The sequence below is a fragment of the Pholis gunnellus genome (assembly GCF_910591455.1).
Source record: "Pholis gunnellus genome assembly, chromosome: 12".
NCBI classification, from domain to species: domain Eukaryota; kingdom Metazoa; phylum Chordata; class Actinopteri; order Perciformes; family Pholidae; genus Pholis; species Pholis gunnellus.
In genome coordinates this window covers 3062533-3088263 of record NC_136539.1, presented here as the reverse complement: position 1 = coordinate 3088263, position 25731 = coordinate 3062533, and the positions used below count along the sequence as shown (strand labels likewise).

At 40.7% G+C, this 25731-nt stretch overlaps 1 protein-coding gene across 1 annotated transcript in view; it reads left to right on the top strand.

Annotated features, from left to right (window-relative positions):
• Positions 1–3760: 3760 nt before the first annotated feature.
• Positions 3761–25731, top strand: part of LOC306704302 (inactive dipeptidyl peptidase 10-like) — a gene marked incomplete at both ends in the record, with an annotated part of 128294 nt that continues 106323 nt past the window's right edge. Inside the window, one exon of the mRNA XM_079170586.1 lies at positions 3761–3817. Within this exon, the coding sequence (XP_079026712.1) occupies positions 3761–3817 (57 nt within the window). The remainder of the gene's footprint in view (positions 3818–25731) is intronic.

The window sequence follows — 25731 nt, the reverse complement described above, 5'->3', positions numbered from 1 at the left end:
GTTACGAGTAAACGCTAGTGCTAGCTAGCTAGGTTGGTCAGCAAGGTACATGCATACTGTAATTAATGTTATCTGTGGTATTAACTTGGATGCTAATATTGGCTAGCGGAAGACATGCTTAAAACAAAATGTACTTAACGAAAAAATAAAAACCTCCTCAGAGTGTCTGTTAGTACAACTAAACTCTGAACCACATCCTGGTAGCAACATCATAGCGACTTGTCAATAACAAGTAACTTTACTGAGAATTTTACTTTACTGAGGTAATAAATCAAGTGAGAAGTAATCCTACAACTGGACCTCTTCTAGCAACCAGAGGAGTCGCCCCCTGCTGGCTATTAGACTGATCCAGGTTTAGGGAACTTCTGCATTGGCTTTCAGACCCGGAGGTTGCCCCTTGGGTTGAACTCATAGATTACATGGTTGACCCTCATGATTGAGTTTATATACAAGGGCTGTAGTATTAAGCAGTTCTAACTGAAAGGAACATGTCTTATGCCGCAAAACAGCTCCTGTGTTTCTTACCTGGAATTTCAAATATGACCATATATGAATTATTCAAGTGATTTTTTTTGGACACTCAGTCAGTTTAGTGATAAATAATTTTTTTATTCCTCTAATGGAAAAAATGTTCTCTATTTTCCCTACTCTTATCCTCTTTATTATTTCTGCTTTCCCAGAAAGGAGAGCTCCTCTCAGTCATAAATTCTTACGTCATCATATCTGACCAACATCATATAAATTCATAATCATCTTTGTGCCCACATTTCCTAAACAAATGGATGATATTTTCTGCTCAAAGTGACCCACTAAAACGACATCACCACCGTGACTTTGAGGATGCCGTCCCCTCTGCTGGCTTTACTCCACCACCAGTAATAGGCTCCAGAGGGATCCTGTTCTATCTCCCATGTCCGTGGGCATATATTTAATAAAGACGCTTTACATTCAGTCTAATCAGCAAGACCTGTCTGCTTGGCTATACTACCGGACTCATTGTAAACTTGATTTGTACCTGTCTCCTTATTGAAAAGATCCACGGTTATAATGAACTAACATGTGAGAACAACACCCAGGTTATTGGATAGTTGAATCTACTTTGGACTGACAAAGTCATTATGAAATAGTGGTGGGAATCGCCAGAGATCCCGCGATACGATATTATCACGATACTTATGTCACGATACGATATTATCACGATACTGCAATATTATCACAATACTGCGATATGCTGGGTATTGCGATAACATATATTGCGATTTCTTCCCTTTTTTCAACTGCAAATTATGTCCCCAAAGGAAAACTGTGTCAACATGTTTTATCTAATAAGATAAAGTTTTCAGTCTGTTCATTTCACTTCAATCATTTTTATTGCAGCAAAATGGGATTGTCAAGCAGACAGACTGACCAAAACTGTCATAAATGTTGCATGCACCTGACAAACTTAACTGAATGCAAACGTGTCTAAAACTTCTATAAGTATGATATAAGAAGAGTTATATAACTGGTATAACCTGCGATGCGTGGACATCAAGGGCAGAGAGCCAGTTATGCGCTGCACTCTCCCCATGAGCCTGGCTGCTGTTGGCAGATTTAACGCCCGTTGTGAGGCCAGACTGAGCGGGTGAGCGAAACACTTCACATGCAGCCAGGCACATGCACCATATGGTGCAAACAATGAAAAGACGCCGCCGTATTTACGTCTAGATGACGTTATTGTGAGTGTTGATGGAGCTGCTACAATGTTAGCATAGAATAGTACCGATCGATCCGAGCTCCATTGAGAAACAAGTACAAATCGGCATCATTACGTTATTTCGGAGTCCCTTTTTGTCGGTTTATTGCCGTTAAATCACAGCCAAATCAGTTTATTTTGTGTTCATACAGCTGTAGTAAACAACCGACGTGTGGCTCACTAGACACAGTGAGCTCGATGAAATCCACGGAGCTCCTCCGGACTATGTAATGAGCCCAGACATGACGACATTTAGTTTCCCGTGATATCTGGGACTTCCACAACACGTCCTGAGCAGAAATAGAGGTTATTTTTCCACGGTTGATGGCGGACAGTTGAACGGCTTACAGGGCGATAAACCGCGCCCCCTCTCCGGCGCGTCCAGCACGATTCACGCGAATGAACACAAATAGTCCCCGGCGAGACCGGCAGCGCGAATGACGCGATTCGCGCCGCGGTAATCTCTGTAGAGTTTGGGCACAGCTGTGTCAGTGAAAAAACGCCGCGACGGCCTACCTTGTTAAATAAAAATCCAAATAAGTCCAGACGTCCGATTCAAATGCGGATGGCGCATTTCTGATTTCTTTCTCCGATCGATGTCTCTCTTTGTTTTGACCAACTTCCTACCAATCTCACTGACCCGGGAGCTCTGCTGACCTCACCAGAAAACAACTCAGCACCATCTAGTGGTCTGAAAAAGCAATTGATTTTATTTTTCTAGTAGCCAAAAAGTTTATAGTTTATAGAATAAAAGATCGATACTTGGGTTCCGTGTATCGATACAATATCGCCACGCAAAATATCGTGATACTATGCTGTATCGATTTTTATCCCCACCCCTACTGTGAAAGTGTTCTGTGATTTGTGATTTTGGTCATAACACTGCAGTGACTATGTGATCAAGACATAAGAAACTCGTTAAAATCCATGATGTCTTACTGGGGTGTGGGCAAATGTTCTGATTCACAGTTCAAATGAAAAAAAGGTTCCAGCTCTCCAGCTGGATTTAAAGGACTCATTTATCTGCGGACATTGTTCATGTCCTTGTTTTTAGTAGACTTGATTATTGTAACAGTGTCTTTAAAGGTCTTCATAAAAAAACTGCAGTTTCTTCAGAACCCTGCTGCCCTGCTCCTCAAACCAAGAAAGTGGACCACATCGCCCTGGTTGTCAGAAATGTCCCTGACCTCCTATGTGTCAAATTATTGATTTCAAAAATATTATCATTGACCCATAAAGCTAAGGCAGCCTTGCTCAATGTCCCCAGGGTCAGAACCAAACAGAAGAAGCTTTCACTTTTATGCCACTGCTTTTCCTGAGGTACTTTAAATATGCTACATTCTTCACGTATTTAAAGTATACACACTATATATATATATATATATATATATATATATATATATATATACATACACACATATATATATATACACCGTACCTTGCCACAGTAAAAGTGCTTTCTGTCTAATAAAATCACATAATATAGCACATTCCTCACTATTTGCAATCACGGAAAAATAACTTAATTGAGAAAGAAACAAATGAAAACAAGTGCGATGTTAATGTTAACAGTGTAAGAAATGTAGCTCTGTAAACATGCAGCAAGCTGTTGTCATCAGTTGTGTTATGCAAACCGGTCTACTGGGAATAATAGCTTTTACTTCTTTCCTGTGCCGGCAAATATCCCCACGAGTCTAGTGATGATTTTAGTATTCATCGGGGGGGGGGGGGGGGTATTTTCATTGGCATTCTTCACAGCCTGTAATGCTGTTTCTGGGTTAGAGAGGTCTAACTTGGCTGGAGCGTTACTGTCAGATGAATGAACCGCCAGCTCGCGATCACAGCTGGCGCAGCACCAGTATTTACGCGCGCGGCATCATTGGCTGAGAACGCGTGCGTGTCACCGAGAATACGGACGAACCAGTAAACAGCTTATAACACCAGTATTTCGGCCGGTTTGGCTCCGTGATCGCTCTCGGCAGCAGCTTTTTTTCTCCCGACCGGAGCTGTCCGCGGTGCTGAAACATGAACCAAAGCGCGGGAGCAGCGCAGCCCAGCCGGCGGTACTCAAGTGAAGAAAAGGTAAGAAGAGTGGTGCTTTTGTCGCAGAATGTCCACCCTGCATGCATCATCACGTAACCCGTCGGCTGGATTGTGTCTCATTCAACTGAGTGGAGCTGTTTGCGTGGCCCTGGCTTAACTTCCAGAAAAGTCTCGTCTTGTGTGTGACATAACTCTCAGTGGGGCATAAAGTTGGCGGCAGCGAGGATAAGTTGCGGTGGAAGCAAAACTAAACGACGCGGAGGAAGTTGTGAAATGTCAAACGATACTTGTGGACTGAGTGTGGACATTTGATCTGTTGGTGTTTTTCTTTTAGAAGGCACGATGTTGGATTAAAGATTTATTAACAGGCAGGAAGGACAAACGGTGTTCCCGTTGGAGGACACTCGCTCTCTCTCACTCTCTCTCTCTCTCTCTCTCTCTCTCTCTCTCTCTCTCTCTCTCTCTCTCTCTCTCTCTCGCCCCCCCCCCCCCCCCCCCCCGCTGGAGCGCATCTACTTGATTTAATGATTTCAGGGCTTTTGAAGAATATGGAAGGGCAAATGTAATACACAACAATATCAATATAAAATGTATTTCTTTCAGTGAAACGGGTTGCCTGGCTAAACGTGTGTAAATATTGAAACTACTTTTAGATAGCAGGGTCTAGCAACGAGACTAAAAGTAAAGATGCTCTGGGGAGGTTTAGTTCCCATTACACCGCCAGGAAACTCAGTTGTTGGATGAGTGAGAAGGACAGCAGGATTTTATGAACAGGACAGTTTGGCCTGTGGGTGGCTTTACATTGTTCACAAGGGTTTAATAGTCATCTGAAAGTCAGCATGTCTTTGACAGACTTAGCTTTCATGTGCTCAGTGATAGAGTAGGGTCGTCCTTTAATCAGAGGATCAGGGGTTCGATTCCCGGCTCCGGATCATCAGTCTAAACTGTGTCAGCATGAACTCTACTAAGTCTTAGCTAATGTTAGCATACGATATGATTTTTATATTTATCTAAGGCTACATCTAGGACTTTGCTCTTTGTTTTATTAATCATTACTCAACACAAATATTATTTAAGTCATTAACACAAATGGTAACCGGAAAGGACAAACTTACTTTAACATACAGAAGAATATATCTGGCATTCACAACTGAATCAAATCAATACCCTCACAAAAACATGCTGACATAAACATTCATTTTAAAGATTGCAATCATGTAATCCTCAGCAATGTAACTATAATCTGATTACACTTTTTAAAAATGCCATCTGGGTTTATTATAGTAATTTATTTTTTGTAATCTGATTACGTAATCCTGATTACATAAAATCAGTTACTACCCACACCTGTGTACATACATAGAAAATAAGATATAGGTACAAAGTGAAATAAAGTGGGTGAGAATGATTACAAATAATTATGAACGGTGCAGACACCTTTCTGTATCAATATATATCATACTTGGTTAAAAGAAGGAACAAATAAACAGAAACGAGCATTAGTGCAAGACAAGTTTATTTGTATGGCACCTTTCAACAACAAAGCAACTCAAAGCACTTTACATGAGGCATAACAACAGCTATACAAGAAGATATCAAATAAACCCAACGCAATAGAGCTCACATGGAATCAACCAGAATAAACAAAAGAATGACAAATCACAGTGCAGCTGTAGATATGACAGAAGACTCCCAAATGTGATTTAATATAAAGCAGTGACAAACATGAACCTTGATTTGAAAGGAACTGAAGGGTGGAGCAGACCTCAAGTGTTCTTCCAGATACATGGTGCATTGGAACTAAATGCTGCTTTTCTGTTTAGCTTTGACTCTTTGACTGACCATTCACAGCTTTGTAATCCAACAGTAGCATCTTAACCCAACTGATGTTTTACTTTCCTGAACTACGAGCACTAAGAATACATGGTCGCATGAATAGGAAAATAAAACTATATGATCTGTGTTAAAGTCCCAGTGAAACGGAGGTCAGAGTGTCTTTAGATTCTGTACTGTGACGTATTTCACAGTGAAGCGGAATAAAGAAGCGGTGTACGGTTACAGGAGGGATTTAAATCAAATCCTTTGCTTTTGATTGGACCACTGAAAAGTGGGCAGGCTTACAGTTTAGCGCGATACAGAGCTAAGGACTGTTGACGCAACGCAAACACCTCCATCCCCTGTTTTTGGATCAGGAGGATGACGAGTACAACTTTCCCGAACTTTGCTTGTTCTACCCGTGCTGCAGTAACACAGAGCCGGTTGAAGATCTGCAAAGTTAAATGAATTAAACCACAGCCTACCAAACGTTTTTGCTCACTGATATCCAAACACGCATCTTTTCCTGTCTTTCTCCATATTGGTCTGTTATCTTCTACAATCCACAAACAGGGAAGTGTGTTGTGGCTGCCTCAAAGTCTCAACAACATGTCGACATGTTGCATAACAATCAAGTCAAAGTACAGCCGAGGCTTCTTGGAGTTCGGTGAGCCATATGATGCTGAACAAGAGGTGAAGTAGGCGTGTTTGTGGCAGTAGATGGCAAGTCAGTGGATCAATGTCATCAGTCCCCTCTAAATGTTCTACATATAATGATAATATGTCTAGGACTGAGAAGTCACTGGACGTGTTGGATTGACAGACTAATGGACCAACGGACCGACCAACTGACATTGCTATTTCTAGAGACACGCTAATAGTGTGAAATGATATGTTCGCTCTGAGGAACATAATTCATTTCAATCATCTTGGCTATATGCTAGACTCCGTGCGTGTGTCTCATTCCATCCAGCATTGTGTATCCATTAAAACCAGCTGCAGAAAATGGAAAAGGAGGACAATTATGACATTGCCCCCGTGGGCTTTGAGAGAGAAATAAATGTGCATGCTTTGCTGGGGGCTACCCAGTCTTTCATTGTCATGCCTCCTCCAGTTAATCCATTAAACTGAGATTGTGAGCGGTACAATTTGTCTTTTTAGACAGAACGATTTTTCTAACGACACATTCTGAACAATCTGAATACTATAAACACAGTTTATGAGTTTCTTACTTCCTCAATGCCATCTGTCTGAAGCACTCATTTTGTTTCAGGACTACTCTGCCAGATTGAATGATTTTTCCTAAAACTGGATTATTTGTTTCAATGTTGCAAGTTAAGACCTTTACACATTGGTGGTCTTTTTTCTTGTGATTAGTTAACACGACAATATATTTATTGTAATATAGACGGTTGTGTTTGTCATAAGTAAAAGCAAAATGCTTTTTTGGAAGGAGGCCAATTTTCCTGTGCTTTTGCAATACAAATAAAGGCATCAACCAATGAGGTTGTGCAGAGCGGGTTGAGTTGCACCTATCCTTTTTGTAACAAAACAAACAACGCCGGGCTCCGTATTCTGAACCAAGATGGCAAACTTTATTCCTCCTTTTAACCTTGACAAAGGCAGAGGGGCCCAGATCCACTCTTTCATTCTTACCTTTCAAATGTGTAATGCATCCAATGTCCATAGGCCTTTGCAATTGTTTTAGAAAAAAGTTGAATATTATTTGCTGGAGAATTTTTTTTTTCCCTCCAGTGCTTTTAAAAAGTAACAAATATCAATAAGAAATTGATACAATTATTTGCTGGTATTGGAATCTTTAAAAATACAGTTTTGCATATTTCATGCGATTATTAAATGAAGGTGTTAGAGAGAGAACACAGATCCCCAACCTGAGTCAAACTAAAGATGTTTTGGTGACCCTTTATTTCACAATTGCTATACAAGATAACTTCTTCGAAATAACTGATATGATATACTGCTGTACATAAATACTGTATATATATACAGTATATTAGGGGCGTAACGGTTCACAAAATGTAACACGATACAGTGTTGCCACGGTTCGGTACTGCACAGTTCAATACAGCAAAAAAGCAGAAAGGCCATCATAAAGTATGTTCTTTTGCTGGATTCATTTGTGTACAGGAAGCTGCAGCAACTCCTGTTTTGTCTTTAACACGTGGGCTGCTGTTGTGCTTCTGTTAAAGAAGGTCACGCTCGCTCTGATCTTTGGAGGAGGCCGGAGATCCGCTGCACTGCCGTTGCTTTCTGAGACGCTGGATTAATGAATCGGCTTATTTGTGTCGTTACAGTCAGCTAGCTTTTTGTAGTCCGTGATGTCTGGCCGTCTGTTGTCCGAGCAACAGCAGGAGCTTCGGACATTTGATTCTCTGTTTGGGCTTTTGTTTTCTTTGACAAAGCAGGAATTATGGTCTGGAGAAATGGGCTCGTGAATGAGTAGTGTCATGGGCAGAGATGGGCAAAAATACATCAAAATGTATTTTGATACAAAATACCCCCAAATAAATGTATTACAACAAAATACAAAATACTGGTGCCAGAAAATGTAACAAAGTACATGTATTTTGTATTTAAAATATAGGAAATACTTTTTTCTAGAGTTTCTGTTTTCTCACAATTTGGTATAGCAGAGCATTCAGGTTTATATAATGTACACAAAGCTCTGTGAACCCCACAAAAAGGAAGAACAGTCACAGAATGTCAGTGTAACTAAGCAAAGCTATTGAAAGACAACAACTTGATTATGTATATATATATTTTTATTAATGGGACTTAACAGCCCATAAACTTTGGCTTTGTATCAACAAGAAAATATGAATTTACTTATGACATACAAGCTCCCAATCTCCCTCTTCCTATAGCTAGCTACTCGACTGATAAGCTAACTTGCTAAACACTGGCTATGCACTAGCCTAGACAGCATGCTAGCGTCATTAGCATGTTAGCATCGATCGCTAGCTTGATATTATAACCATCACCATGTATATACAGTAGGCTATGTAGCCAGACCCAGACATAAAGTATACATCAAGCTAGTTGACATCTGTCACACTCAGATACAATATTTAACTTGACAGACAATCCGTTGAACTTGAAGATCTGAAGACTGAACTCGTGAACTGTTTTTTGATTCATGGAGAAAGTATTTTGAGTATTTTAAATACTAAATTACTCCACTCTAAAGTATTTTGTTACAAATTACGTTCGATTTTGACTGTTTTGGCCAGTTAAGAGGGACCCACCAAAACCCAGACCGGTTCTACCCAAACCTATAATCCTTAAAGTTAGCAACTTTAGGAATAGCAGGTTGACAAACCTTACTGGGCTCTGCCTGTGCTATTGGTGGGATAACAGCAGACAAACAGGTGCTCTAAGCATCTCAATGTAGGTCTTTGTTCAGAGATAGTATGCCAAAACTAACCTGACCCGCCAGATGCTTTGCTACATAGACACAGAAAGTGTCATTGGAAACTGTTTGGTGAAGGGCAGGCAATTCCAAAAAAATACTTGGCAGTTGGTTGGATGAAACATCTGTTAGTAAAATTCCTGCCAAAGCCAGTCGGGAGAAGAGCGAAAACATTTTTGTATCAAGAAAAGCCTTCAGTGCCGTACTTTGTTCTTCTTTCAATGAAAAAATACTTCCTAGTTCTGATAGAACTGATACTGTTGCAGCATCTACGCCTAAGCCACACCCGTCTCTGCTAGTAGCTCCTTAAAGGACGCCGACTGGTCCGTACATTGTCTTGCCTAAGAGAAATGCTTTACTTAAAGCTTGACAAGATGGATTCATGCGATGTGTGATCCCACTATTCTCGCGTGATCTTGTAACATTGCGAGAATCACAGCTGCTATGCAAGGTAGTGCCATAACATGCACATGGCACTCCATTTCTCCGACATGGGACAGATGAACGTATCCCGGATTTCAAAGAACATCTCATGTTTTGCTGTGCAAATGGAACATCAGGAAAGACAAAGCACACAGAGAGGGACAGCTCATTGTGTAATTTAGGGGAAATTCACTTGGCACATAAGGGCTCACCAGAGAGAGACCCAGGCACCGGAGGGAGCTCCCGCTGCGGGACAGATGGGAGAACAGTCGGGCCTCTTGTCGCCTAACTCCCTGAAGAGTCTTTTAAGGCGAATGGGACGAAACAAGAACCAAAAGCAACATACGGAAAAAAATCTGTGACACCGTTCCAAGTTCTCCAGAGGGTGCTCAGACACTCAATCGAGTGTGAAAACTCTTGCAGCTTTATTAATGTTGCAAAACAGCAAGCAAAACCCACAGATGCATCTAACAAGCATTAATCAAGCAAGAGATCATTCTTGAATGTATTCTGGAAAATGTAGGACATCGCTAAACAGAAAACTAACACATGACAGTCTTGTTAAATAGCTCCTGGAACATGTTGAGCATCAGTTACTTTATAGCTGTAGAAATTAAACCAAAGCAAACTGGGAACTTTCTGGCTTTTTGCATATAATTGACAAGAGAGCAACACTGTTTGAAACTGAGGTGCTGTCCACTGGATACGGTGGAGGTGGTGGGAGACAGAAGGATGATGGCTAAGCTATCGTCCCTGATGAACAACACCTCCACCCCATGTAGGACGCCCTGACAGCTCTGTTGCAGCTCCTTCAGCCGCCGGCTGATTCACCCCCGGTGTGTGAAGGAGAGGTACCGCAGGTCCTTCCTTCCTGCCGCCGTCAGGCTGCACAACCAGCTGTGCTCCCAGTAGACCACACAACACAACACTAAACATATGTGCAGTACAAATACACTGTACAACACAGCAATTATTCTGTCTGTATATATAATATTTTAGTTTTTGATGATTTTTAACTTTTTTACTTATTTAATATTCTTTACTATTATTACTTATTTGCTTATTTACAAAACTTGTTTTGATCTTGTTTTTTTACTATGTCTTGTGTTTGTACTATCCACTTTGCTGCTGTAATCCTGTACATTTTCCCACTGCGTGACTAATAAAGGATTATCTTATCTTATCTTATCTTTCACATTTAGAGACACCGAAGGTCTATCATTTTGCTAGTGCTTTATAGTTTTTGACGAGTGGCGGTGCTTCTTAATTTTAAATATATGTATGGTTCTAGACAGATGCCAGAAAGTCCACAACGGAATTGAATTGCCATTGTAAGACAGCAGAACGAATCCAGCTGTTAGCTTTTTTTCACAATGTTCGCTGTCCTCCACATGATGAAGTAATGAATAAAATCCTTGAAATTGGTTAAACTCTGACTTAACCCATGCCAGCTGTACCATTGGTTTGTTGCATATAAGCTTCTTAGATTCCATGGAGCCATTGTAATTGGACAACAACCAACAAAGACAGGATATGAGTGCAGTTCTTGTCATCAGATGAATCTGAACAGTGACTTTACATCATTTTTTATCCTTTGCCATTACCAAAGAAACAGAGGAGTACTTGTAAAAGTTCCTTTTCATATTTTCTACTCTGATGACGTTCATGAAGCGCTTTTGAATGAAGCGTAAAAGCAAATTATATCAGCGTTCGTTTTAATATTGCTCGGGTCTTTTGGTGTCGGTGCCCGATGAAAGTGTTGTAATGAGGGTGAAACAGCTGGAGAGCCAATCCGGTCTAAAAGGAGATGATTGTGATTGCAGTTTCCCAGCAGCTCCCCCTGCTTGGCTCTGAGGCGTATGGAGTGCATATAGAAGACAGTTGAAAGGCACACATGCAATGCTGATTGATTGCATCATTGCCAAGAGTGCAGGTGTGGAGTGTTCACCTCATTGCATGTTGATTACATGGTGTCCACAGGATTTAAATGCATACAGTTGGTTTGACTGGCAGTGTATGTTTCGATGATTACCTGTTTCAGTAGCGCTGTGTAGTGGGACTAAATTAGTCTATAAGTACCAAAGTTATGGTTCTTAGAATTACAAGCCTGTTTATGTGGTCCAATATTACTATATATGTACATACTGTACATGTTGCCTGCCATAAACAGGGTTAAAATGGGATTAAAAACATCAATTTGGCTCTTAGCCGACAATACCTTTCTTTGGTCAATTGGAGGTGGTGGAAACCAGCTGTAGGCACAACATCGACATATCGTCACCATTTAAGCTGATATGGTAACGTTGTTAGCAACAGTTGCCTGTTTACAAATCCAGTAGTTAAAGCTAGGACTGGTAATCTTCTTCATAAATGTATTTTTTATCAGCAGGCGGTAACCTTGCAAAAATAAGTCCTATTGTATAGAAGTCTATGAGAAAATGACTCTACTTCTCTCTTGATTTATTACCTCAGTAAACATTGTAAACATGAGTTTATGGTCTCAATCTCTAGTTTCAAGTCTTCTTCAATACAGCATGATGTTCATTTAGTAAATGATGGTCCATTTAGAGTCAAACAGACCATAAAGCAGGGGATGCTTTAGGGCGGACTTACTGTGAGTGACAGGTCGCTGCCGTTACCAGAGCCATATACAGCGTCTCTGGGGTGGGTTCTAACGATAGATAGATTTTTTGTACTTTTCAATCAAGGTCTTGTTTGTCCATTGTTAGTTTCTCAAGATGACCAACCCTAGCTGTAAGGAGCCGGATGAATGTGAGTCCATTTCATTTTTTTGCTCTGTTTTTGGTCTCACCAACCCTGATGGAAATATCTTCTTTCAATGAAATTGCTGCTCCAATGATAAACTTTGGACTTTGGTAGAAAAAAAAAAAGAAAAGTAAAAGCCACAAGCCATAAAATCTCCATTATGATTAAACCATCATGTTTTGACTGCATTCTAAGCGGCTTTCCAAGAAAGGACATCAACGGATCAGTGAAAGCTGAGTTATTTGCCTCCACTGTGCTGATCCATCCCAGTATCTCTTCCTAGCTTAGCACCATATTTCCTGACCGAACAATTCTGTTTTACAGAATGTTATGTCTAAGTTAGCTACTACGCACAGCACTTTGACATCCACGCGGTGGCGGTCAGACAGAAGCGGTGCATTACTATTAGGTTTTCCAAAAACCAGTTCATAACTAATTCAAGACTTCCAGATTCACACAGACCACCTTCCTGTGTCGGTGGGGGCGACTAGCTACCGCGTTAACACAAAGATCTCTACCGGTCTCTACTACCTCTACTATCAGTGTAAATGTGTTCAGTTCTACTCAGCTCCTCCAGTGATGCAACACATCACTGAGTGCAACGCATAATCAGCCACCGGGTTTGACCATAAACCCATAGCTTTACACTGTTGGATCCTTTTGCTTTCTCAAAATTCTTTGCTTTTTTTTATCAAAGGTGATTGAATTAAATAAAGAAAAGCTTAAAGCTGCCAATCCCCCATATCCATCAGTATTTTCTGCTCTTTTAAAGCAGTCAGTGAGGCGTACAAACATAATTGAGCGCTTTGCAGTTGCCCCCTCTAGAAATCCTGTGAGCCAAACTCAGCAATCATGCAAGCATTCAACAAAGGACAGCACCTCTTCCTGTCAATCACAGGGTGTGCTTCTCTTCATGCTACGGAGATGCAGTTTAGGAAGATTCTCTGATGAATGGTGATGGAGGAGATTATGTTGAAACGGAGTGGGAGCTCTGGGGGATAAGAGTAGGTGAAAATGTGAAGAAACTAACGTTCATAAATAGCAATTAGACATGACTTAGATGTAAAGAGTACATTCAATTGGTGCATATAGGCAAATATTCAGAGCGTTTATTTTTGAAAAGTATTGTTAAACACAGCAGAAGGAAATTTATGTCAAACCGGCAGATTATTTTTCCCACTTAGATAGGCTCTCTGTATCTTCTTACTTTACAAACAGAGATCAAGACTCACCCCGTTTTTGTTTGTACCCATATTTCTGCCTTTAACGCGGCATATCCACTAACATGGGACATTTTTAAATTGTCACTGACCTTTGTCCCCCAGGCAGGTGTGAGATGGTGTTGAAATATGATGAACCCACACTGACATGGAACACTTTCATGTCAATCGGGATTGCTGGCAGGCCCTGACATACATGGATCACAGGAAAGAAAGCAGGGATGCAATGAGCCTTCTGGTTTGAAATTGAATTGTTCAACCTCTCTCATCTGTCTATGGCAGCTTGGAATATATGGTTTCAATTATAATTCCAGGTTTCCTTTCAGCAGCAAAAAAGTAACCAGTTGTGTGATATGGAGAGTAAATGCACCTCAAATGTAGTTGATCCATATTGAGGCGACATTGATGTACCATACAAAGAGGTGAGGGAGACAAATTTGGGGGGAAAATTACAAATATACGTTTCCATATATGTAGGGCACAAGGGGTCACAGAATGGTTTCATGAGTTTAAAAATAATGCTCAATGGCTCGGTCACATGGGGCTTGTTCGGGTAACAGCATTACTGCCAAGCATAGGAACTGGCAACACATCCTCACACAGCCTCATCACACTGACGCTTGGTCAGTGGCCCTAAGCTTCAAACTCGTTTCCCCTCTAGCGTCAGTTGTGGACGTCATTTTTTATATGTTATCCACGTAATCATCCCCATGTTAAACGAGAGGTCAACGTTGATTTATTTGTCAAGTAATCTGCGTACTTACGACACTTCCGTAGTTATTTTAATGACAATCTTTTCATAAACCTAACCAAGTCATTTTTTTACCCAAACATGCAAGTTTATTTTTGAATACTGTATGTATGTAACGAGCGGAAATGGACACGTGTTGCTGGTTTTTGTTGGAAAATGCACGAAAAAGGAGAAGTAACGTTTTGTTTGAGATAATACAAACCGTTGTATGAGGGTACGTTGACTGGATACATGCAGTGTGTCTTTTAGGCAATAAAACAGGTAAATCAGGTTTTGGAGAAGAGCGTGGTTGACGATAACTTAACTGACTAACGAATCGCTGTCCTTTCGAGTGACTAACAACACATGTGACTAGTGAATGAAAAACGAGTCACAAGTCAGCAGAAGTTCCAGTTCAAACCTTTCGTTTACCTGTGTCCATCTCAACAAATGACCGAGCAGGCTTGCCATCAACCCCGGTGTTTTGGTTCACCTCCTGTAATTGGGTCAGATTATGTTCTTACTGCGATCGCTAGGAAACTCGCTCTGGTGAGGACCTACAACAACCAATCTGAAACTGGCTGCAAGAGGTAGTCTCGAACTGGTTGTTTTGATCCACACCAGATTGTACGATTGCTGCGTTCTACTTTCCCAAAAGGAAAAAGCACTAGAGTTAGATTTAAAATGACTAAATATTTATACGACTAAAGAATGTGAAAGCACCTTGAAAAGTGTGTTGAGTGACCAGTTTCTGGAGCAACGTAGTCTCCACCACCATCAAAACACCAATCAAGGGAATATCTTTTGGAAAAATGAAGTTCATCCCTCGAGTGCGTTTCACAATCTATGCCAAAGGAGTGTCCTGGTAGCCTAGTTACCACAAAATACACCACACAATTGCCACAAGACCTTTATTGTGTGTCATCTCTCTCTTTACTTGTTTCTCATTATGTAAATCCACATTTTTTGGCAATCTTAGACATAAAATAAAAAACTTAAAATGATCTATCCACTGAAAAATTACAAGACAAATGACAGAGGCTTATTTGCTGTTTCAGTTTCCATTTTACCTTATGACCCCCCCCCCCCCCCCCAGATCAGAATGTAGTCGTTGGTAAGTTAGAATGTACACCAGCTAGTTCGTAGCTGTACCTAGACACAATCAATTTCTATGTTATCCACGTAATTGTGAGCCAGGATGTATAAAGAGCAGCAAATTCCAAGTAGGAAGGAAGTTGGGGTCCCAAAACACTAGACAGTCCCCCAAGAGGCAACTGTTCTTGTCCCGTGTGAAACCTGAAGTGAACTGTGATTTATTGTCACCTAACCTCCATACTTAGGTAACCCCACTTCCATCATTTTTATTAACCCAAACTATGATCTTTTCCAAAACCTATAAGTACTTTTGTTGGCTAAAGAAGTTGTTTCCTGTGAAGACGGAAGTTTAGAGAACGTAATTCAAAACATAAGCAGCATTAGGGACCACAATACAAGCATGCGTCCTTGCTAATACAGACTCGTACATCTGTCGGAGTGAAAAGGATGAGATCTCTTGGGTCTTTCTTTATGAGCAAGTAATTGACCTTTCTCACTCCCTGTTCAAATTGGTGAAAGCTGATGCACTCTGTGAAGCACAGGCATTAATTGAAAGCCCCTTGGAATGAATCTTTCAGAAGTGATGCATTGTTCGCACAAACAACATCCTTGAGAAACCAGACAACTTTCAAAACTGGGTCACTAACAGTTTCCCCAAAACAAATTAATTATTCTCAGTTGTCATTAAATTTCGTGCTCTGCAGATTCAAAATGCAATTATGATAATGTCAGGTATTTATACAAGTCGTGGGCTCAATACAACAATACATTTGCATTTCTAAAGAAATGCTGTATAGTTGCTGATTGAGTTTATGTGAGTGAGGCTAATCCTGAATATCATACTTGCAGCTCTGATGTTTACGGCGATGCTTAGTACTGTATTTATACCTTCTGTGTACTGGATAACAGTGTATCAATGGCATGTAATACACTGTACATAGAAAACAAAGTTGAAAGTATTTGTGAAGTGTGAGGAATGCCAGGGGTAAATGTATTGTTTTTTTACTTGTCTTCTACCATTCCATAAATAGTTGCTACTAACGAGCTAATAAAGCAGGAGGACAAAGTTCATATTTAAAAAGTGACAAAAAAAGTACTGAGCTTTTAGCAGGTGGTGAGAAAGAGAAAAACAACAACACTAGAGACACAGTAAAAGGGAACTCTTCAAATGTAGAAATGGAGAGCATCAAAATAGAACAAAGCTGTGACTGCAAGCAGTCAATTTCATCCGAACTTGGAGCGTTAGCTTATGCGGGGAGGGAACGGAGCTCCAGAGGCTCCATCTTACCCGGGGGATGGGATCAGAATCGGGGGAGCTGAGCTCCACAGCTCCAGAGCTCGAGAGCCATATATCTCAATCTTTATGTAGAGGCACTTCCCTCACTCTGAAAGGAAAAACTGCATTATAGTTTTACAGTTCTTAGCTGCCAGAAATATCACCTATTAATTGGTGTAAATCTGGGTCAGGAAGAGTGGTGGCAGTAGCAGAATGATTTGTTAGGGAAGGAGTGCGGACTGTGTAATGAGCTGACAAACCCGCCTCGCACCACTATTAAATCTTGATCAAGGAATCATATTCAGGTTAGGAAATACCAACATGATCTCATTCCAACTTATTGACGCTTTGTCAGATTCCTCGGCGTCACTTCCTAGCACACTGGAAAAACACGTGGTTAACATTGTGAATTCCAACAAAAACACTTGCTTAGGTTTAGGCTCCAAAACCACTTAGTAAGGTTTAGGAAAAAAAATCATGGTTGGGCTTAATGTAAGAACTTAAACTCAGTCAAACGTAACATAAGTACTGAAAATATGTCACAAAAATGAAATACGTTTGAATAAGTTTGACCCATCCTCCAATAAGCTGGAGCCTCTAACCAAGACCCTTTAGATTCAACCTAGTCGTCCCAGTTATAGCTGGAAGTTAAAATATAGCTAAAATGTTCCCCCATTCAAAAAAACTCCCGATCCTAATTCAAATAAATCAAAAACAAGTCCCAATCCAGTATTTATACAACTTAGATGTTGTTGCAGAAAGTTTTGGGCAGCATTTAGATGAGGTGCAGCTTATTTTGTGTCGTGTGAAAGTGGAGCTGTGCCACATAAAAGCCATTTTAGTCAATATTCCAAATTCATTCACTGCAAACAGCAAGCGAGGCATCAAAAGCACACAGATGAAGTTCGAATAACTTTTTACAATCTTTTATTTTGAAAGGATCCATTCTTCGATGGTAGGATAATGCCCTCTGTTGACCAGCTGTTTTAGTTCAGCCAGGCTTCATCCCCGGCACGTACAAAACACATTACGTTCAATCCTAGTTTTTCTACCAGCCTTCAGCATTTTGGAAAATGTCAGTGAAATAGAGACAAGACCAGCTTTTCTGTCAACATTCTGTAATGTATCGTTATATCGCACAATGTCATGTCATGTTATGTTGTATCATGTCATGCTAACACACAACGTTATGTTATGTTCAACCCTGTCTCCTAGAAATGATATGCTATGAATTTGGAACAGTAAATAAACGTTTTTACCTCTGAGATATTGAGGTCAGAATTTCACATTAGCAAGTTAAAGTTAGACCTTAAAAATAATATAAGAGTAATATAAATGCCTTTGTGTTCACTGTATTCCATTATATAATGTACTAGATGTCTTTGTGTATTTCACAACTTTATATTGTGATGACAGTTACGCAATATGTCTTGTGAAAACGGTAGTTTTAATCGTCAAAACTAATTTTGGAATATCCAGGAGTTGCAGACTTTTTGCAAACTGCAAAGACGGTTGCAGGAGCCCTGTCTTCTCAAAACCATTAAGAGAATAAATACAGCAGGTAATGAGTCATCATGCACTCATTAGAAGCACCAGATGGTGACTAAATCGCTGGATTGGAAGGAAATGAAAATTACTTTTCAACTGTGTAATTTTAGCTTCAAACCAGAAGAACTGACGCTTTAAGATCCTTATTTGCACCAAATTTAACACATTGTTACAAAGCAGGCCAATATTATGATATTACCTCAGCCCTATTTTTCCTCGGCCCAATGTTCCCTCGTCCCAATGTTCCCTCGGCCCGATATTCTTTCGACCCAATGTTTCCTCTGCCCTATGTTCGCTCATCCCAATGTTCTTTCAGCCCAGTATTTCCTCTGCCCTATGTTCCCTCGGCCAAATGTTCTTACTGCCCAATGTTCCCTCCTCCCAATGTTCTTTTGGCCCAATGTTCTTACTGCTCAATGTTCCCTTGGCCCAATGTTCTCTCTGCCCTATGTTCTCTCTTCCCTATGTTCTCTCTGCCCTATGTTTCCTCTGCCCTGTTTCTTGGACCCATGTTTCCTCTGCCTATGTTTTCTTGGCCCTATGTTTCCTCGGCCCAGGTTCCCTCACCCCTATTGTCCCTCAGAACTACGTTCCCTCAGCCCTATATTCCCTCAGATCAGTACCTCTGCCGCCAATGAGGCAATGTTTTCACCTCTCTCTATCTGTTTGTTTGTTCTCTTGTCTGTCGGTCTGTTTTGGGGTATTTTGAGTAAAGTATCTCAAAATATTTTAGACCGATTTTAACAGGGGCCAAGGATGATGGTCAGGGGACATGGGGCGGGGCCCCTCTTCTGTCTTAGGATCCACTCTTGGGAGAAATAGTAAATAGTAAAAATAGTTCACTATATAATTTCAATGCCAACAACCTCACAGGCAGTTGTGGGGCCACATTGTTCCATTACTCAGTGCCATGATTCCAATCACAAGGTAACGTATAGTGCTGAGATTAGAGGACAAGATGTTGCAATACATTTTCACAGCCTGTTTTCTGGGCTTAGACTGCCAACAGTAAAGAACTAACACAATGTGGGCTTGCTGAAAAATGGAGAAAAACGTTTTGAAGGCTTCATGGCTATAATGTGCTCCAGTCAGTAGCACACCAAGGAAGATGACAGCGCGTCCGTTAACAACACTCAAATGTCACTCAATCAATGCCACATGTCTGCAGGATGCTTGAATCCTGGATGTTGTCTCCACAAATATGTCCCTGAACTGTTTCATCCTATTGTGAAAAATGGAAATATATGCACACTAGCTGCACTGTCATTATATATCATTAGTTTTTTACATTAAAGTGGAGGAGAACTTTAATTTCTGTTCAACTTTAAAAGTATTTGATTGTAACTTTCTGTTGTGTGTTGTGAGCAAATGGCATATTTCTTTTTTTCTTGCAAATGAATTTGTCTCTTCTGGTTCACAAATATTCAGGCACACATGCCTCACCCAGCTACACTGCACCTCTGTCTTCAGATTATATTATCTCCTTACACTTCCTTTCCAGCTGGCTGAGCCCAACAAACCAGAAGAGACACCAATATCTGTGAATGTTGCGCACATAAACCCACGTGCACAAAATCTGATTTTGGATACCTGTCAATTATAATTACACATAATAAGATACGGCTGCTTTGTTATCATTGTAGTTGTTCCAAGAGGGAGCGATTTGAATAAGTCAGCCGCTGGAACGGAGGTGCCTCCTCCCCACTTGTTAATGGAAAATTGTTAACCTATGAAAGATTTTCCAGAATGCGGCTGTTGTGTTCAGCCGACGGGGGAAATGTGTGGATGGCTTCCATAGCAACTCGGAAATGGGAGGGGCTGTTGGAGCAGATGCATCTTAAGTGTGCTGAAGAAACAAACAATGCCTGAAAACATATGAAAAAGCGGGGGGAGGAGGGGGGGGGACTTGAAAAGAACATGTGAAAAATTAAAAATATTATTTTTGATGCAGCTCTTGGGAAAGAACACGGACAATGTTACAACTGAAGGATTCTTTAACTGAAAAATATAATATATATAATATAATAAGAACTGGAAAAAAACAAAACGGAATTCTTTTTTAATGTAGTGCAAATTTGGAAGGCTAAACTTGAACTTGTAGAATTAAAAACAAAGAGCATACATCCAAAATTGATAAAAAAGAACCCGTAAACTATAAATGTAGGTGTGCGCTCTTTCTACATTACTTTTGGAATACAGCTTGTGCCTTAAAGCCTACTCTCTAATCAGAGTGAGATTTCTGAACATACAGGTATCTGTATCTATGGAGAGGCATAAACCCCCACATGGATTTAAAACTTACTTTTGCCATGTTCTTCACCTCCGGGTGCACTGCAGGTATTCAGTGACCTATGTTGTGTTCTGCACACTTTCCTTATCTTCCTTACACACACACTCCCTCTCATAAACAATATTGATTACGCTAAGCCTCCGTTTGCGGCTCTGCGCCGCTCCACATACCATCCGTGTTCTCCTTTTACTATCTACCATTTTGTCCTTCATTGCACCTCCACTTAGACACCCTTAATCCTTGCAGCTTCTCTGTCTCTACATCTGATTACACCGTGGTTTACAGGCTCGCTGTGTCAGAATAAAACCCCGCACCTTTTGCGTGTTATCTTCTGTTGGATGTCCCGCAGAGTGTGATGATGGAGGGCGGTCATCCGGCCTGCGAGTGAAAGACAAGATCTGAGGTGCATGTGAAGAAAGGGCCGGAGAAGCAGCTGTTTAATGTGCCGCAGTGCTGCCTCATTATGCTAATCCTAAAGAGAGCCTCCATAGGATGCAGATATGCATGAGTCTGAATTGGCTTTGAAGAACAGAACATGCTCAAGGAAGGAAACCACAAGGGGGGCTGTGTTTCCCCTTCTGTCTAAATGAGTGTGCATGGAATGAAGTGTACTGTATATGCATGCAGTGTGCCCCTCTTTCACTATCTCGCTCTCCTTTGAAGTAGAAGAATGCGCAACCATAGAGCAAAACTAAGGAAAGTTGGACATGACAGCACAAGTTTTAGAAGCACATCCTCCATGCTATATGTCACGAGAGAAATATGTGTGAGTGTTGTAGATATGAGTATTTTTTTAATCTCCTATCTTTGCTTCTTTTCCGTCTTGTTTTTGTCCTGTCAATCATTTGTAATGGACTTTGGATTGCATTTGATTTGTTTGAAAGGTGCGACATGAATACAACTTGATTGATATTTCCTAGCAGTGTAGCACTGGTTATCATAGAGATCCATGGTGACTGAAATGAACTGACCATACCTGCTGTTAACATGCAACACTCAGCCATGTTAGTAACGTTCTTCAAAGCCGAGCAAACTGCTCTAAGGAGATCTTTATCTTTTGGGGGGAATAAACTAAAGTGTGAAGTTGTTGTTAGCGAAGTGAATCTGTGAGACAGATGGGTAGTCCGGCACAAATGACTTATGCTCTTCTGGGTCGCAGAGGGCTGGCTACCTCACATTGGGCAAGTCATTTGGAGAGTGAATAATGGATGGAATGGAAGAATTGATGGAGTAAGATGAACTGTGACAGAGGTAGAGCTGTCATCTTCATCTAAATACATCTTAGTGCTAGTGCCTCTCACTTGTATTGGCTGATTGTAGCCTTAAGAATGGCGTTCCCATACAACGTTTCCAGGGAAAAGTATTTTCTTCCAGATTAAGTTGGTCTTTGATGTATCACAAAAATGTAAAGTCCTGGGAAGTCTGCAGAAGGAGTAGGTCAGGATGGCTGGCTGGGTCAAACAAACACTGGACTGTCACCTGGGAGACAGGAGTTTGTGTCTCAGGTGAAACCAAAATGTATTTAAATTGAAGTTTGTAACTTAAATAGCATAACAAACATATAACATATTTTAAGCCAAACCATGATGTTTTACAAACCTAACCAAGTAGTTCTGTTGCCTCAACATTTTTTTATAATTTACAATGTTAACCACATGTTTAAAACTGAAACCGAAATGTAATTGAGAATGCGGTTTAGTTGTATGAGAAGGCATTTTTGGAGACAGGGTTGCTGATTGGTATCAGTTGTATCACTCGTGCTTCAAAATCATTGGCTTACTATCTGCTTGGTTACCAGCTGACTAATAACAGCATCTCCCCCCACCATCCCAAGTTTCACAACCATCTCGACAACACAATGATGAACAGTATTCAAAGTATACACGTGTCTTTGTTACTTGACACTATTGTGCATTCACATTGTAAGAGCAGAATACAAACCAAGTATTTCTATCTGTAACCATGCAATGTATCCTCATACATACGTTTGTATGATGTCTTATGAAAAGTTACTTTTCCGTGCCCCTGCTCTGTTTAGGTCAAAAATCTGTTAAGTTTAGGAAAAGATCTACAGAAGTGACGTCACTTGCGTTATGTGACAAAAAATGTAAACGTTGACTCCTGGTTTCACACAGACATGAACAGCGGTCACCTGGGTGAAAGTCCATTCATTTTGCAGACCCAGCGCCCTAACTGACTTCACCCAAGACTTCATCGATTAAATGGATTATATACATTGATTATTTGGGTTATATACAAATCATTGTGCATTACTTTTTGTTGGAATAGCTACAAACAGTGTTTTGGAACAGCCTGAACCGTAGTTAAACACACTCTCACACACATACATACACATTTACATACTTAATACATACATAATTTAATGAGTATACATATACTGTGAAACCTAATTTTGGACAGAAGTAGTGCTTAAAGTTTTAACTTAAAATTAAAGTTTAATTTAACAAGCAATAAAAAAAACATTCTAATGAGCACAAGCAGATCTAAACACCTTGGCTTCCTCTGGCTTGGAGCTAGAAGAAGGAAACAGGTTTCCTCTGCTCTACATGTTTGTCAGGCATCCAGCAACACTTCCATGAGTCATAAACAGAGGAGCGCTATGAAAACCCTCCGGGTGGTTTAATTTTTCAACAGTCCTTGTATCACTTGCCCTGGGATGCCTCTGGAAAGCAACTGAAACACTGCACTCATCTCTACATCAGTATGCTTTCCCTGGTGAATGAAGAGGTTTGGACAGTTTTTTTCCCTGCGGCATCTCAATTAGCTGACTTTGACCTGAAACTCTTTCACATGAAGTGTCCCTCATGTGCCCTTCTACTCTGTCAAGATTTAGACAGTGCAAAGTAAATTTGTATGCATCGCCCGTGGCCAGGCTACGTGTGCTAACAACGGCGAAAGTGCCGACAGACCTAACAGTGGTTACCTGAGGGAGAACCGGTCGCTGAGCGCTACGGTTCTGCAACAACGCTGTCGGTCGGGACGGCGTTATCAGCTGTGACCGCCGTATGAGAGCAGTGCAAAGTGTGTGTGTGTGTGTGTGTGTGGGGGGGGGGGGGGGGGGGGGCACGCTTACATGCACAAACTCGAGCTCTGATAACACAGAGAGAGAGAGAGACTTCATTCTCTGCTCAGGTGGCCATTACTCCACTATATCTTTACATAGCTAATGGTTGTTTTCTGCGATGTCGAGGTCAAGCATGTTAAATACAGCTCCTTCAACAAACCATAGAGGGGAAGTGTGATGTTGCTTTACACAAGTGCACCAGGACAAAGCCACTAGAGTGAGCACTTTCTTGGGTATTTGTAAATCAAGGGGTCATTTCACACCTGAAGGATCTATGATATCATTTGTGGACTGTCACATAAAAGCAGTGCCATTGGGGCGTATACACTCAAGGCTGCTTAATTGATCCTGACCTTTGTGCTACGGGAGCTCTGTGGCAGGACAGTCGGACAGTGGGGGCCGCCGGATGGCCACGGTTATGTTTGAACCATTAACAATCATTAACAGTGACCGGTGGTTAAAAGCCTCACTGCAATCCAATACTTTCACATAGGCTTGAAAGTGAGTTGTAGGTTCAATGGCAAACTCAAACACGCTGGTCTATTTCATACATAAATTAAATGCAAAGGCATGTTTTATTAATACACAATGAAGTACTGTTCCTTAATGGCTTACGGGTGGCCATGTTCAGTTGTTGAAAGAAGAGTTTTGTGGGTTCTTTGGCTTGCGCCCATAAGAGAACCCTTTTTGATTACTGCCAAGAACCGTCTCTGGAGGTTCTATCCAGAACCTTTCCACATTCTAAGGGTGTTAACAAGAACCCACCGAAGCTGTTCACAAAGAAACCTTATATGTTCTATGGCTTTCCAATGGAGGTTTCCTCATGCGGCTAAAAATGTGTGAGCTGGGAGGATATTTTAACACCCATGCTTTCAATAATCCTTAAAGAATTCTTCCACAAAATTAGGGTATATGACTTTCGTTTTGGTAAGAATCGTCTTCTTATATCTTTTTATCAGTTACAGTGCAGTGCTGTCTCTACCTGTTGATGGCCGAACTGACACCATCTGTCTTCGCTGGTTGCCATGCCAATCTCAATGGTCAGGTCGCGTTCACTCAGTCTGTATTTATTCTACTTTATCTGAAGTAACATGTTCATTCTTGACCTTGGAAACAGCAGTACACAGAACAATCTCACAGGTTCATTGTCGCTGCTGTTCTGGAGATTTCGATCACATCACATGATCTCCATCATTAGACATACTTTGCCCAATTGGAATGGAATCGTAGATATTCAAATTCATATTTTCTTCTCTGAGCGCTCAAAGGACTTATCATCTATGATGGCTTAAATGTTGAGGGTCCTATTCTATTCTACGATCTAATTTACTGCGAGTTATAGGATAATTAATTATCGAATGACCTTACTCCTGATCTTCCACTGATTACTTTAAATGATGTAAGACTGCATTCATTATAGCATATCTATACTATGCCACCACTGCATTAATGTATGGGGTATTTATAAACCCAAGACTTGGTAACGGTTGTACTCAGTACTTGTGTCGCTCTCTTCCCATGATACCCTTAGATGATTCATTTCATGCATCATGTTATTACATGTGGAGGCTATTTTTTTAAATGCTGTAAGATTGTAAGACATTTCATAACATTAAATATAGGAAGATTTGTACACTTTTATTTCAAGCATTTCTTTTATTATCATTACTATTATCAATACATTTTTGTTCTTTTAATTGTCTGTTAATCTATTTTCCTTGAGATAGTCTTGTCAGATCAGTGAGGACATGTTCAGGTCAAACCCAGTCCGAAGCCTTGTCCACATGATGCATTGTGATTCAGCGTCCCAGCATTTATGACACAATTACACTCCCTGCTCAAACAGTTGAACTTTAATCCCACGTGTGCAGCTGTAATCCTTTTGAATCACGGCATCCAGTAGGCAGCAACAGAGGCAGACATTGCTCACTGTGATTTAAAGCTGCAGGGGAAATTGATGTAATGTCTCGTTACAACCAGTGGGCAGCAGTCTCGCACTGAGCAAAAGCTTGCTTGGTACAATGGGGACGTGAATACTCCTGCAATAAATAAGGAGATAGAGAAAAAAACCCAATGTGAACTGTGTGGTTCCAGTGTGCATGTGGGATTTGTAGCAGGAGTGAAGATCTGCAAAATGGGCACATACCATTATAATAAATCAGTTGTGAAAAAATAATCATGGATGAAGCTCCTCTCCATATGCCATCTAGTCTGTGTCCTTGGTTAGATGGAGCTATTTTCACTCTGATAATGTGACCAACATGCAGTTTGAGCC